Source organism: Pezoporus flaviventris, unplaced genomic scaffold, assembly GCF_033815535.1.
Source record: "Pezoporus flaviventris isolate CSIRO_AGI_PZ_B2104156 unplaced genomic scaffold, CSIRO_AGI_Pfla_v1 ptg000015l, whole genome shotgun sequence".
NCBI classification, from domain to species: Eukaryota; Metazoa; Chordata; class Aves; order Psittaciformes; family Psittacidae; genus Pezoporus; species Pezoporus flaviventris.
This window is the reverse complement of record NW_026892563.1, coordinates 3,456,407-3,471,294: the sequence shown is the minus strand read 5'-3', so window position 1 is coordinate 3,471,294 and position 14,888 is coordinate 3,456,407. Positions and strand designations below refer to the sequence as shown.

The following is a 14,888-nucleotide window of genomic DNA, read 5'->3' as shown; positions in this document are numbered from 1 at the left end:
GTGAACTGTTACAGCAACAAGCACTCCAATGTATAAACGAAAACAGAAGGAAACAGACTGACTTGCAGAAGCAATATGTGCAATCCAGACAAAACTAAGTTTATGGGCAAAGACACTGTTAGACTGAAGAAGCACATGAAACTTAAAACCCGCATAGTGAGACAGATCTGAGTAAGTGGCCATAATAAAGCACATCATTGGGTTAAGCCATACAATTTGTAATGTCATGCTGATCAAAGCAGTAAGGTAATACGTGGAATTTACATCTGTAAAAAATCACTGAGTTGATCCACATAACTGAACTAAAAATAGAGGAGATAAATCTATTACTGCTAATAACCAAGTTATGCAGTATCTCAAAGAGGCAAATTTCATTATTCATGTCATAAAGGATGTTTGTATAGGGTGACTGGAAGACTAGAGAAATTCTTCTGTCTTCTACCTACTTCTTCCTCACTTTCAGGTTTCACAAAATAGAATGGCATATTGGTAAATGCTCAAGACAGGATAGCGGACTCAACTTAGGAGAAATCTGTCCTCACCAACATATCCTACATTCAAAACAGTCATCAAGACATGATAAAATTACAATATAAAATAATGAAGAGAGCACCTAAAGTCATACCTCTAGCTGGAAAACTTAATTGCTGTAGGGTGGCTGCACTTACACAGTAGCCAATCTGTGACTTCTCTGAAATGTCTCCCAGACAGGAATTCCAGTCTTCCACATTATAAACTGGGCAGTCTTGCAGATTAGTGACAAGGTCTCCCACAAAAAGACCTCTTGGTCCATTGGCAGGAGAATCCTGAGAAGAATGTCAAGTCGGTCATATTATTACAATTAAAACAAGGATTTTTTTACAGTTCTGCCAAACAGCCATGAAATCTTTAGGTTAAGACACTATTTCCAGAGAAAGAGAGTGTCTCAGGCTCCACTAAAACTGATTATTTCAACTTATGATAGAGCATTTCAAAACCAATATTACAACTAAATTACATATTATTACAATTAAATTATTGCAATTAAAACAACAAGGATTTTTTTACAGTTCTGCCAAATAGCCATGAAATCTTCAGGTTAAGACACTATTTCCAGAGAAAGAGAGTATCTCAGGCTCCACTAGAACTGATTATTTCAACTTATGATAGAGCATTTCAAAACCAATATCCTCTACAAATAATAACTTTTTTAGTCCAAAGAAAAAGAAAAGGGCTAGTCTCCATGTGTTCCAGGAACCGATTGAAACTTGAGAAATTATTTTCATACAAGTTAATACACTGTGGTTTTTCCTACCATTTTAAGTTCAAGTAGCTTAAATTAATACACTGAATCTTTCAACACAGCAGGTTGAACCTATACTTTCAAGGGTATAAAGCATAATAAATGTCACTCTATCCTGAGTCATAGCAGTTCATTTTGAGATCCAAGGAAGACTGAATACTTTCAGCTGTGCTGTTCAACTGTGCTATGTTTGATTTAGTCAGAAAAAAATCAGTCCTCCTTTCCAGAATCGCAGCAGTCTCTCTCTACTTTGCTTTCAGCTGACCAAACAAGCAAGTAAATCAGGTCAAAATAATCTTTAACATTAAAACCAGATAGCAATAATTAGAGTGATAATGTAGTTTCCAGTAAATTTACTTGGTGCCAGTACTGAAAAGAAGTTAAAATAAAACAAGCAAAACCAAAATAAGCCTGCAAACTCATCTCAAATGTCTAAACAGATTTTTAGTATGACGAACAGCCTATAATTATTCACGCCATGTTCCTTCATTTATTAATACTAAAACACATGTGACTGAGAAGGAAACGTCAAGCAGACAAAGAGCGCAATATATTAGACTCTGCAGAGTGCTGCACTGACCAAATCTGATTGTGATAATAAGAGACAGATACTCTCAGGTCACAAAGCACGCAATATGAAAACAGTAAAGATCTTTTCTTACCTCTGCAACCTCAGTGACAAGTGCCCCAACACCCGTGTAATAGAAAGGGAAAAGAATGGCTGGCAGCAGAAACAGAACCATGAAACTTGTAACACCAAGAACAAAATTATGCCACACTCCTGAAAAGAAGGAAAAAAATATTTTTAAAGTAAACAATAATAACAGAAAGGTGTCTTTGAAACACAAGTTTCTACAGTCACCTGCTAATCAACCTTCCTGAAATGATTACTGTAAGAATGGGTGAAAAGTTAATTTTTGAACAGAGACATGAAAGAATACGTATGTTACTTTACAAACTTAAGTTTCTATGATGTCACTTTGTAGGGAATTTTTAGAGAAGCCTCTGAGCCCCTGAGAATTATACTGTCAGAAAAGAGGTTAAGTTTATTTTTAAGGTGTCATTCTACCATATTGGTATTTCATCATTTCACTACTTTTCTAAGTATGTAGTAGGTAGAGTACCCAGAAGAAAAACTGGGCTTCTGAATCAGTACTTAAACTATAGTTTCTATCTACAGTTTCTATCTACAGTTCTATCATAGATATTAAAACATTAGTAGAATGAAATGTATTACTTGTCACCTCTTACCACAACAAACTGTTACATTTAAGAATCTTAATAACTGGTCATACATGTGAATAAATACTGTTTGTCCTGGTCTGCAAGATGTCTGAAATTTAGATGCAATTCAGTATTTTTCACGGTTATCTCCACTGCACCAATGAAAATAATTACATGTATATGCCAAACAAGTTTAGAAAATTATTTGAAAAAAGGCTTCTTCTACAAGAAAATCTGGACCTAAAACCACATCAAGAAACAGTTGTGAAATCAGCATTTCCCAACACATTATCCTGGGCAACATATTTGCAACTGCAATTTTTAAAGGACACTGCTCTCCATAGGAAGAAATGAACCAGTATCATAAGACGTGATTGGCTTCCTTCAACATCCAGTACTATATGGATTTTCTCATTTATTTTGTGTTCTTGGTCAAACAATTCGTACGACCACTGCAGGAAAACTTTTCAGTGTTGAAGACTCCTTATTTCCTTTTTATAATGCTTCATCTTGTTAAGAGGGGTTTGAGTCAGTTCTATATTTACAGTGCAGTTACAAGACAGGAACTAAAGTAAATATAACCTATCTTTCTTGCACTGCATATAACACAGGAATCATAACATATGGCAGACTCTTATTTCCCCTGGTTATCTCTACCTGTCACCTGGTTGTCTTTTACATTTCTAATGCTGCAGAAACGAGAGACATTTCTGGAGTACTTTAAATACAGGGTTTTTGCCATTTGCCATAGTAGATGCTTCTTAATGTGATCTCCCTTTCTATAGTTTTTAATCATATCTCACTGAAAGGTAATCAGATAGATGAAAAGTTTCAGAAATCAGTTCTGTTTATCTTGCACACATATGTATATGCGTGCACCCACACAAGTGCAACAAACCCAGAAGTATTGGGTAAATGTGTTACCTTTTTTTTTTCAGCTCAACAGCTTAACAAAGGATAAAAATCAAAGACCAAACCAAAATTCATTTGTAACAGTGTGGCCGCTATAAGAGTAAACTGGAAAAAAAACCTTAAATAATAAAAAAATGAGGTGATGGAACTGCTAGGGGGTGACATGAATACTGCTAGGAAAACATGGGATTTAACACCATAATCTACACAGTTTGCTGTGTGGAATACAGGAGAAAAGTCTAATATAGAAAGGCTTCAAATTCAACCCAGGTGATCCACAGAAAATAAACAGGCTTAAAATGAGAATAACTGTAGAGGCACACTGCTGTGTATACAAGCAATTTCATTTTGCTAAAACAGCCTCATCCTTGGATACCTAATTCCTCATATTTAAAAAGCGATACTTTACCCAGCCCTTAAAACAACTTAAAATAATGACTTTATTAATTATTAATAATTTTTTAAAAATTAAGTTTAAAAAATCTTTTAACTTTTTCCTGTTAAAGACAACACAAAATACATTACAAAGGATCTCAAAAATAGTACAAATGTTTGAATTATAAGAAAGTGCAGCACAGAAGCACTTTTTATCTACTGGTCATGGAATTAGTGCTAAAAATATCACAAGTCTTACAAGAACACTCATTCACTATTCTTGAACTCACGATGCCATCTGCTGTACAACAAATATACTCTTTAATCTCCAGAGTATAAATGGATTACAAAGGGAATATTCTGTGTCATTCTCCACTCTGTTTCTTTTACTTCGCTGCCATACAAAAGTCTGAAAGCAAGCCTCTGGAAACTCAGATCTTCAGAACAGTGAGAACACGTTCATTCAACTGCTCTGACAATCAAAAAAAAACTGTGTCAAGTTTACCAAAGATCACATTTTATGATTATCAAGCATCCTAGTTATGAAACATATTTATCATTAGCTGTAAAAAAAAAAACCAAAACATATATGTGCTATACCTAACTGGTAACAAGCCACTGATGCCAAACCAGTATTGCAACATACTTGTTCCTACCTTGTATTCCCCTATATGGTTCCCCAAAAAACCTGAAAAATTATAGGTGTTCACTTGTCATCAAAAATATGCAAGCAATTATTTTGTTACACCTTATAATCTAATTTTTCTAGATGATTTCACAGCAATGTAGGTAAACAACCCATTTTGAAAAATGGTATGTCTTCTCTTGCAGTTCTGCTCACAGTAGCTGGAAATGGAAATTGACACAGGGCATCATGGAAGTTACCCTATTGCAGTGAATGATTTTGGTTCATTAGGGTATTTGGAATATAGATATATTTACTTACCTAACTTTTATCATCATTTACTTGATTTACGAAAGCTTGAAAATATGCTTTCCTAATGGCTTCTGTATGCCCAGCCTAAACCCTTTTATATAATGTTTTAGTTACAATATTCAAGAAACAATGTTAATGTCTAAACATTACAACAGGCTGGCTGCTACCCTACTTCTCCAAGAACTAAACCAAGATGCTAATTTTTCTGTCTGTCTTTCAGTAATCTTGGAACCACATTTGTCTCTAGAAATCAGTAACATGTGGTTCAGGTAGGATAATACAGTCTCAGTCTAACTTTCCACAGCAACAGGGCTCTACTTCCCAGTAGCCAGAGACTTCAAAAACATCAAACCAAAACCACTTGGTGCTTATTTGGAGCTGTAAGCTGTGATTCTCTTTGGATGCTGGTGTTTTAGCCTTTATTTCCTCTTGATGGCAACACCAAAACACAGTGACCTGTATAATAACATAATTCAAATGTCACTAAAAATCACTCACAATACTACTGAAAAAAAACACATAATACATTGCTTCTATTGCAGAAAGTGGTAGTGTATTGCTCAAAGTTGTTCACCTGTGACAGCAAGTCATGTTCTCATACCACCAGTCTCCTGGCTGAGTATTTTCCAGCTTGCATGCTCCAAGATCTGCTACTTAGACCGTACAACACACAACTGGAATTTCTTATGCACAGCTAATCTGAATTAGATCTAGGATATATAGTAACATTTTTCATGACAGGAAACTGGTACTCATTTAAACTAGAAACTGACATCTTTCTCCTTCAGAAAACAGCACAGTATGGACAGTAATGATCAAATGATTTTCTATAATTACAATGTAAGTTCAGAGCAGAAGGATCACCTTTAGGTAAATGCAAGCTTTTGTACTTCTTCATTTCAAACCTTCAATTGTCCATCAAGAATTCACAAATAATGCCTTCAGAGTAAGTAACAGTGCTAAGCAAAGGTTTAGTAAAAAGGCACAAACTATTACCTGCACAAAATATCCTTAGTTGCTGGACTGGAGATATCAGTTGCAAGTGGGTTGTGAAGAGCTCAACAAATGCTCCAGGATAGACAACAAAGATAAAAATCCCAAATCCATTAAATCGTACTTGTTCTCTTAAGAAAAGAAAATAACAATGAAGTGGTGTTACTGCAAACAAAATCAAAACTGAGAGATTCTACACAGCATGTATTTTTGATAATGAGAACAACTAAAATTATAACTAGAAAACTTTTTTTCCGCAATACCAACAATTGAAAGATAATTAAACTACAGGATGTTTTCCACAGTAGTTGCCACTTTAAAGCAGCACACATTTGTGAGCCTAGTAAAAGATAAAGGGTAAGTTCAACTTCTTTTCTGCCTCCTGGTAACAACATCACATAAAATACTTTAAAAAACCCCAAACAAACAACAACAAAAAACCCACCCAAAACCCTGAAACAAACTATTTTCACTTTAACGTTTGGGGGATTTTTCTTTACTTGTAAAGAAATCGCAGCTTGCAGGATGCAGTTTCAAACTAATCAATGAAAAAGTATCTGGAAGAAGCAATTGCTTTCCTCTTAAAGGAACACTTGTTGATTTCTGGCATTTATAATTTCTGTTTCTCCTGAATGAAAGTCAGAGTAAATTGTAAACTATAAAAAAATGAGGGAAATTGTCACTTGATAAAATGAAAACAAGTCAGGAGGTTAAAAGGACAAATGCTATTTAAATATAAGCTGTATGGTTCGGTTCATATGCTGGAGGGAAGGAATGCCATCCAGAGGGACCCTGACACGCTTCTGAGGTGGGCTGATGCCAACCTCATGAAGTTTAACCATGCCAAGTGCAAGGTCCTACACCTGGGTTGGAGCAATCCCAGGCACAGCTACAGGTTGGGCAGAGAAGAGACTCAGAGCAGCCCTGTGGAGAAGGACTTGGGGGTGCTGGTCGATGAGAAAATGAACATGGGCCGGCTTCAGTGTGCGCTTGCAGCCCAGAAAGCCAGCCGTGTCCTGGGCTGCATCAAAAGGAGCGTGACCAGCAGGTCGAAGGAGGTGATCCTGCCCCTCTACTCTGCTCTTGTGAGACCTCACTTGGAGTATTGTGTGCAGTTCTGGTGTCCTCAACATAAAAAGGACATGGAACTGTTGGAACAAGTCCAGAGGAGGGCCACAAGGATGATCAGGGGACTGGAGCACCTCCCATATGAAGATAGGCTGAGAAAATTGGGGCTGTTCAGCCTGGAGAAGAGAAGGCTGCGTGGAGACCGTATAGCAGCCTTCCAGTATCTGAAGGGGGCATATAGGGATGCTGGGGATGGACTCTTCATTAGGGACTGTAGTGATAGGACAAGGGGTAATGGGTTCAAACTTAAACAGGGAAGTTTAGATTAGATATAAGGAGGAAATTCTTTCCTGTTATGGTGGTGAGGCACTGGAATGGGTTGCCCAGGGAGGTTGTGAATGCTCCATCCCTGGCAGTGTTGAAAGGCCAGGTTGGATGAGGCCTTGGGTGAGATTGTTTAGTGTGAGGTGTCCCTGCCCATGGCAGGGGGCGTGGAACTTGATCTTAAGGTCCTTTCCAACCCTAACTATTCTATGATTCTATATTAGTAGCTGACACTATCATACAGATAATATAAACATTTTTCAGAGGTTTTACAACTGCATTTAAATGGCACTTTTTGAAATAACTATATAAAGGTTTTATGAAGCTAGAAATTTCATAAGGCACCAATAGAGGCATGACAACCATATTCCAAGACAATTACATTCCAATTATTATTCCAAGACAATCACGTTCCAAGACAAAACAAGCACAGATCAGCTAATCGTGTATCTTTACAGGGACACTACACTGGGCATAGCATTTTATTTATTTACATTTATTTATTATGCATATACAATAAAAGAAGACAAAGAATTATACAAATTCATCAGAATGAAGTAATACATTAATTCCCTGGAGTTAACTCATCAGAGCTACCCATGCTACCAATTAATGCAGCCTAATGCCTATACATAATTTCATGACTTGGATAGGAAGTACAGAGGGAAGAAGAAAAAGGCACAAGCCTTGACAAAGCTAAGGCTCAAATATTCTAAGCTCTTTAGTTCACAGCCAATACTACTGTGAACTAAGTTGGCAAAACTGTATTCAATTTCAGGGAGCCAAAGTGATTTGCCAGAATAATGGTATCTGCCCACAGCATAGCTGTTTAGTAAAGCCTAAACCCTGAGGACTGACCGTAACAGCAACACAGAGCCAGTGTGTGGTAGGATTGAAGAAAAAAAAACAACAGTCAAGCACAAAACAGCAGCGGCAATGTGCATTGAACAAACAAATTTTTTTCTCCTGGAAATAACTGGGAATAATTTTTTTGACAAAAACTTAACCCAAATGTGAATATCAATAGCCTTTGCTCAGGGTCTTGAATGAAGATATCACACCACTAAGGTATAAAAATTATTCATTCTACTTAAAAAGAGCTTTATAGTTACTCCTGGCTTATCTGCAGTTAGCCAGCAGCATGTGAAGGTACTCTGAAAGAAAGGAAATGTTGTTGCTTCTTCCTGTGATGGGATGAGCAAGAGCAAAAGCTTCATCCTCTACAGAAAAATCCTTGTATCAGGGGAAAAAAAGCTGAAAGACAAATAGAGCATGAAAAAACACAGAGGGTCCAAAACCACCCCCTTAAGTGAAAACTTTTGGGGTTATAAAAACATAGTAATGTGTTAAAATGCAGTCATGACTCCCTACACTCAAGAAGATTACAGAAACAACTTAGGGCTTTGTGCTCCTAATTATGTCCACGAGAAATGCGGAGAATATCTGAATACCAGTCTCGGCAACCACCACTTAACCTTCTAAAGTGTCATCTGACAGCAATGACTAACCATGTCAAATAACTTTTTTGTGAAGTAATCATCATAGTGAAGTAACACTAAAAATATCATCTTTGATCAAAATTAACACATCACTGAGATTAACAGGCAAATGACATTCAACTGAATTACTGCTTCAGCCTCTTCATATGCTACTCCAAAAGCTATGTTTAAACAAATAAATTTAAAACCTATTTTAAAGTACCATTGTGTAATAACACATGGGTCCACTTCAAGGGCTACAGCTGCAGAAATGTAATTGCTGTGTGAAAAACAACACTTAAAAGAAGTAATCTTTTAAACCTGATGCAGTGTGGTATAACTGCAATGTAGAAGTCCTTTCATATCTGTAGAATAGACACTGTATCAAAACTCTATCCTTACTAAACACCCAAACTTAAAATCTAAGAAAGATATGAAATACAGAATAAACAGACTCTTTAGATAAACCGAAGCAGTGCTAACAACATTCACCTGCAAGTAAATGCTCTGGAATACTAAGCTTTGTTAGCACATAGCAAGAAAAAAGTAATTTGTATTACCGAATAGCTGCCACCCCATGGCCGACTTCATGTATCACACCACTGATGAGGGTTGCAGAGAAGAAATAGGTCAGCTGGCTGACAGGCAAATTTACACCAGGCACCTGTTGATGTGGGCATGACAACAAAACAAAACACAGGAGGAAACTAAGAAGTACAAAGACATTCTGCCCCTAAACCTGCTGCTCTGAGCTTCTTCAGACCCGCAACGCAACAGGAGCTGTTTTCACAGAGCACTGTCAGTTTGCACCACTTCTCCCAATTTATTCAACATATTTTAAAATACATTAAATACATATTCTTTTGTTGAAGGTTGAAAAGCTCTCCAGGCACAAAAGCTTTCTCTCTGCATTACTTATTCCCAACAGTCCTGACCGAATGTGTTCTATTCTATATTAAGCTCACAAAGTTTATAGAAATGTACACAGACTTCTACACAAATGAAACAGGCTTGGCAACTGTGAGCTTTAGTTTACAATTTTCTGTGGGCAGTCACGTAGCTATAGAGCAGATCCACCCTTCAAAAAGTAATAAAAATTTTATGTCACTTAAAACACTATGAGCCCTAAAAGTTAAAAAAATGAGCCTACAACTGGAGCTGTTGGTTTCTCTTCTCTCTCCCTATCCAAATCACACAACTATCTCAAATTTATAATGTTAAAAAAGGGCAAACTTGTCTACTGTTCAAGTTTTGGCAGTCTACAAATTTGGCTAAAATTTGGCAATTTACCTTTTTTTTTTTTTAAGTCCTTCAGTGCACTCACTAGTCATGAGACATCAACTGCTTCCAGACAGGTTTCAAAGCAGCCACGAGTCAAAGAATGAGGAGCCATACCCTCTTTCCTTCTTACAGACATTCCTCTTGCACAGTTCCCATTCCCACTCAGCTGCCATGCTGCAGTGGCATGGTAAGGCCACTTCTACTTCTTGCTCTGGAACAGTTATGTCTGCTTCACAGCAGTCCCTGCTTGTGGCAGAGCACACTCTACCAGAACCACTAAGAGCTGTTATGAACACAACCTGAATTGCAGTCCAGTGGCAGATAAGAGATGCTATGTGCAAAAATTCTACCCTGTCAATAGGAGTCTCTAAAAACTACCCTTGTGGACAGAAAAGGCTCCAGATCCTGTTTGATTCTACCTTCATTCAGTCCTGCACATTCCACAATTATATGCATTCACCTACCCATGCAGCAGGACTCTACAATAGGTTGGTGAGACAATCTAGCTAAAAGAAATTCTTTAAAAGACTGCTTTCAATACAATTAAACAGAATCATTTCACAAATTCTGTCCAGAGTGCGATCATGACCAAGATACTTAACTGGCACAACTATCATACCTCACTGTATGAAGACAGCTGCTCTTTGTTCATTAAGCATCCACTTAAATTACAGCATCAGCTGGTGGCACTAATGCTTCAGTTAACTTGCGTTGCTGTTCTGAGTACACAGGAGGACAGACAGCAAGAGTTGCCATTTTAATACTACCAAGACTGTAGCCTGTCAGAACACAGCACCAGCTGCCTTCAGACTTGCTAACTTGCTTTCAGACATGCTAACTCTCATGAAGGTTTCTGAAATCAACAGTGGTATAACTCAACACTGTCATCTTAGAGTTTACAGTCTTCTGAAAATTACTTTTAGTAAAAGAAGATCCTTTGCTAGTAACTGATCTGTGTTTTTTCCACTTCTGTCAATAGCCAACCAACACAGGAGGGGGGCAGCTGAAGAAAAAGAGCCCTGTTACCTACAGATGGGTATTTTAACTAAAATACAGGACTGAACAAAAGAGGAAGGGTACAAAAATCTTAATCAATAAAACATAAGCAGAATTGTATCCCTCTCTCTCCATAGCTAAAGGCTAAACATATTTATGTCACAGGCAAAAGCTGAGTTAAAAAAAAAATAACACTTGTTTCAGGTTTTGTGGTGGTTTTTTTTGGGGGGGGGTGTGGGTTGGTTTGGGGTATTTGGGCTTGTTTGGGTATTTTTTTTGTTTGGTTTGGTTCTTTTTTGTTTGTTTGTTTTTAATGAGGGGGAGGGTCTGTTTGGTTGTTTTTAAGTAACTCGCTCTCCTCCAGGAAGTCAAATACACCTAACTAATTTAAATGAGGAGAAGACCCTCCTGATTTGTTCTTCACCTCTTTGCAATCACACATGGATCCCTTTATCGTGTCAATTTATGGTGGCATATTCCCTTCAAAAAGAATACTAAAACACTTTAAAGGCAGAATTATACAACTGTGACCATTCAGAAATCAAAGAATGAGGCAGGAAAGAAAGAGAACCACAATTCAAATTAGAAGTTACCTTATCCCTGTACATGACATTAAATTATCCCTATACATTACATCTTTTTCAGTGCCTGTCTGTCCTTGGTTTGAATGCAATGATATTGCTAGTAAGCAGTAACTGAGGAATCAATTCCATATTGAAACTGTGAGCATTATCCTATATTTTTGCTTTCATAGTTCCAGTTCACCCCAGGTTAATTCCAAAGGCTCATCTTTACTTTGGTGGCCTCTAGGTTATTTTCTTCTAAGAGCAATATATTGCAACTGACCACTTCAGTGTCAGAAAAGTGGATAGATCTATGATCTCAGAAAATGAAGATGTAAGGGAGGTTTGTCTTACTCCAGAGTGTAATAGACTTACTGCTTAGGATAGACCCTGTTGGCATGTAAATTAAAAATTTTCTGTCTCATGTTCAACTTGTGTTCTACTGGACGCACAGACTGCCCACTCCTGTCTGCTTCTGGAGATAATGCAGAAGCAGGCTGCGGGCTAGGTAACTGCAGTGGCACTACCAGCACCAGCAATTCTCTCCCAGATCTTGTTACCTGCTTTTGGCAACACATAACTGCATTTGCTATATTCACCCTCCATATGTGAAACAGACCCAAACCACTCCAAAGGTACTGAGTTTATGGCATAATGATCAGGCTTCCTGCACTCATGTAACTTTTTAAGTCTAGCTGCCCACATTAAGTTTAGCACTTATGGGAAAGTCTATCATGGCAGCACACAATAACCAACTTTTGTTCACTAGAAAAGCTGAGTACTTAGAATAAAATGGCTGGGTATGTCTGCTTTAAGCCATGCAACAGAACACAGAAGGCACAGAAATCTCACAGGACTGTGTTTTTGATAATGACCATACATTCTGGCCAGATAGCACTCCTGGGGAAATGAGGGTGACTAGGATTACTTCTAAAAGGTTAAAACTGCTGTAGGACAATGTCAGTTCTTCCTTTACTGCCTTGTGCACAGATAAAAAAGGCAGTATTTGCAATCTCTTCCATTCTGTGAAATACTTTCCTTTCTGAAATGATACAATATATTGTCAAGCATCAGAAATCCATTAAAAAATTAAATACACTATTATTAGGCCTTTGCCTAGATACTGCCAGCACTTGAATTTTACACTGCAAACTAGGGCATAACTCCTTGAAGAATCAAAAAATATGCCATCTCCTCACTAATAAATATTTGCTTCCATTCTCACATAAAGCTCTTTATACTTCTTTCCTTTTCCACTGATGTTTTGTATTGTAACAGAGGAAATAGAAAACCTCTCTTCTTGTGGAATAGGGCTGTGCTCTGCAAACTTTACAGCCACCAGTGCCTCTACATTGCACAACCCAGAGGAGGTAAATTCTTAGCTCTGTTTTGTATTCTTAGTACTATGATAATTTAGGGGTTTTCAAAATTACTAGCCCATTCTCACTCTTGAGAATTTTTAATATAAACTCTTAAACATGTTTGCCTTCATTCCTCTTCCCGTCTTTTCCGACCTCCACTCCCCATTCTCAAGGCTGGTTACAAACCAACAAACTTTTGCGTAAATGACTATCATGAGTTAGGTTATTCTTGTATGGGAGGATTTAAGCATCACACACCCCTTAAGAAGCTGGTTAAAATCAGTTCACAACACTCAAATAAAGACCTGAGGCAAGAACACTTACCACAACTTGCAGCATACGATCATTCTGGGCTTTCGGTGCCTCCGTGAGCATCTGTGTCAGTGTTTGCATCAGTGTCTTTCCAAGAAGAACAACAGAGCCAAACATGGCAACTATGCCAAACACCATTCCTATGCTGAACCTACAGAGACAAGCAAATAGTTTAGCAATGTACAGCCATAAGAAGATAGGGTATATTCTCTGGATATGTAACTGCTTTAGCACAACTCAGCACACCAAACTTACAGGGCAATACTTTTCTGATGCTACTACCATTCATGTTATCAACAATCCAGTACAAAAATATTTGCTAGTAACATTAACAACATATACTATTTTTCTTGTTTAACAAATGTTTTGCATCCAAACCATATCCTGATTGTCAAATATTTTTATGTTGGCTTTACGCATTCTAAATTTTTAAGTTACCCAATACATGTAACTTGCCGTTAGCTACTAATACAGAAACATAAGCAAAAATCTGTTGTTTACCAGTTTGCACCACCATCACATATTTAGAGACCTTGATGAAATGATGGGGTAGCATACATATTTATTTATGTAAGCGTTTCCAATAAATTTTGCATCTTCTTCACAAACGATAAAAATGATGAAGAACAATAAATGAGACTTAATGTTTTTTAAAGAACAACAACTGAAAGGTACGATTCCAAGACCAGATTAAAATCAACTACTTAAAACACATTTTTCTTCTCACCAATTTATTTTTCATTACAATCAGCTTGAAAACCATTTCAATTTACAGCAGCCCACCTAGCAGTTAATTTTTATTCAGCAGTATTATTTTAGCTGTCCAATAGTTGAAAAATCTGATAGCAATTATTTTCTAGGTAAAACACTTCAATTACCTACCAGTCCTTCTTCCTCTCACAATAACTGTTTTCTTATAATCCTTAATGAAGCTCACTGGGAATTAGTAGATTTATTTCAAGCAAAATGTAGTTGTAATGTTAATCAACAAGAGTGGTGCAAACATTATACTGTAATAAATTGCACACATTAAAAAATTGTGATTGATATAGAACTATTTCAGACTGAAACAGTAAAATCATTATGAGAGAAACCAGTATGAAGTAGACCTCTCTTTTTGTACTATGTCACTGAGGGTAGCAGTAGCAATACAGAAAATGGAAAGAAATTCAGACTTCGCTCATTTTGTATTTTCAGAGCACATATAAACTAATGCTGGAAGGCAGCTGAGCAGTAGTTTTTAAAACAGTCCAGGAGAACACATACTGACCACCCTGCTTATTTACCCATACCCAGCAGTTTGTGCAATCTTAGCCGGGTTAGGTGCTGGTAGATAAAAGACAGAAGGTGAGCAATGTGCTTCTGAACAGATATATTGCTGAATGTCTGGACAATGACTGACAACAGGGACATAACTGTCTCTGAATACTTAGTATGCAACTCTACTGATGAGGGAAGAGTTCAGTGTTCAGTGATGGACAGATCTAGGATATGAGAAGCCGTTCTCAGACCTACTTCTCTATGCAGTATTACATGTAATAGCTGTACTCTTAAGAACTATGTATAGTTCAAACCATAGGTAAAAATAGTTTACAGGTTTCTAGTTTTATAAAATCTCAAATTGCAACCTACATTACAGCTATGTATTTTTTAGCAGAGGAGAAAGACTTATATTGGCACAGTACAATTATGGCAACGATGCTATTTTGGTTTTACCATTAGCATAGTGAAATATCAATGTCTATCCATTCAACATTTAAGGCTCAGAAGTAAAGGCATGGT

General features: G+C 37.1%; 1 protein-coding gene across 4 annotated transcripts in view; it reads right to left on the bottom strand.

Moving 5' to 3' along the window:
• MBTPS2 (membrane bound transcription factor peptidase, site 2) overlaps positions 1–14,888 on the bottom strand; it is a 40,922-nt gene that overhangs the window by 20,386 nt on the left and 5,648 nt on the right. For 3 of the 4 annotated variants that reach the window (XM_061453267.1, XM_061453268.1, XM_061453270.1), the window contains exons 3-7: positions 13,119–13,257; positions 9,154–9,257; positions 5,727–5,854; positions 1,945–2,063; positions 626–806 (exon numbers count right to left, since the gene is read on the bottom strand). In XM_061453267.1, the coding sequence (XP_061309251.1) occupies positions 626–806; positions 1,945–2,063; positions 5,727–5,854; positions 9,154–9,257; positions 13,119–13,257 (671 nt within the window). Of the gene's footprint in view, positions 1–625; positions 807–1,944; positions 2,064–5,726; positions 5,855–9,153; positions 9,258–13,118; positions 13,258–14,392; positions 14,885–14,888 lie in introns of those variants that run through there. The other variant, XM_061453269.1, reaches the window with a different exon arrangement.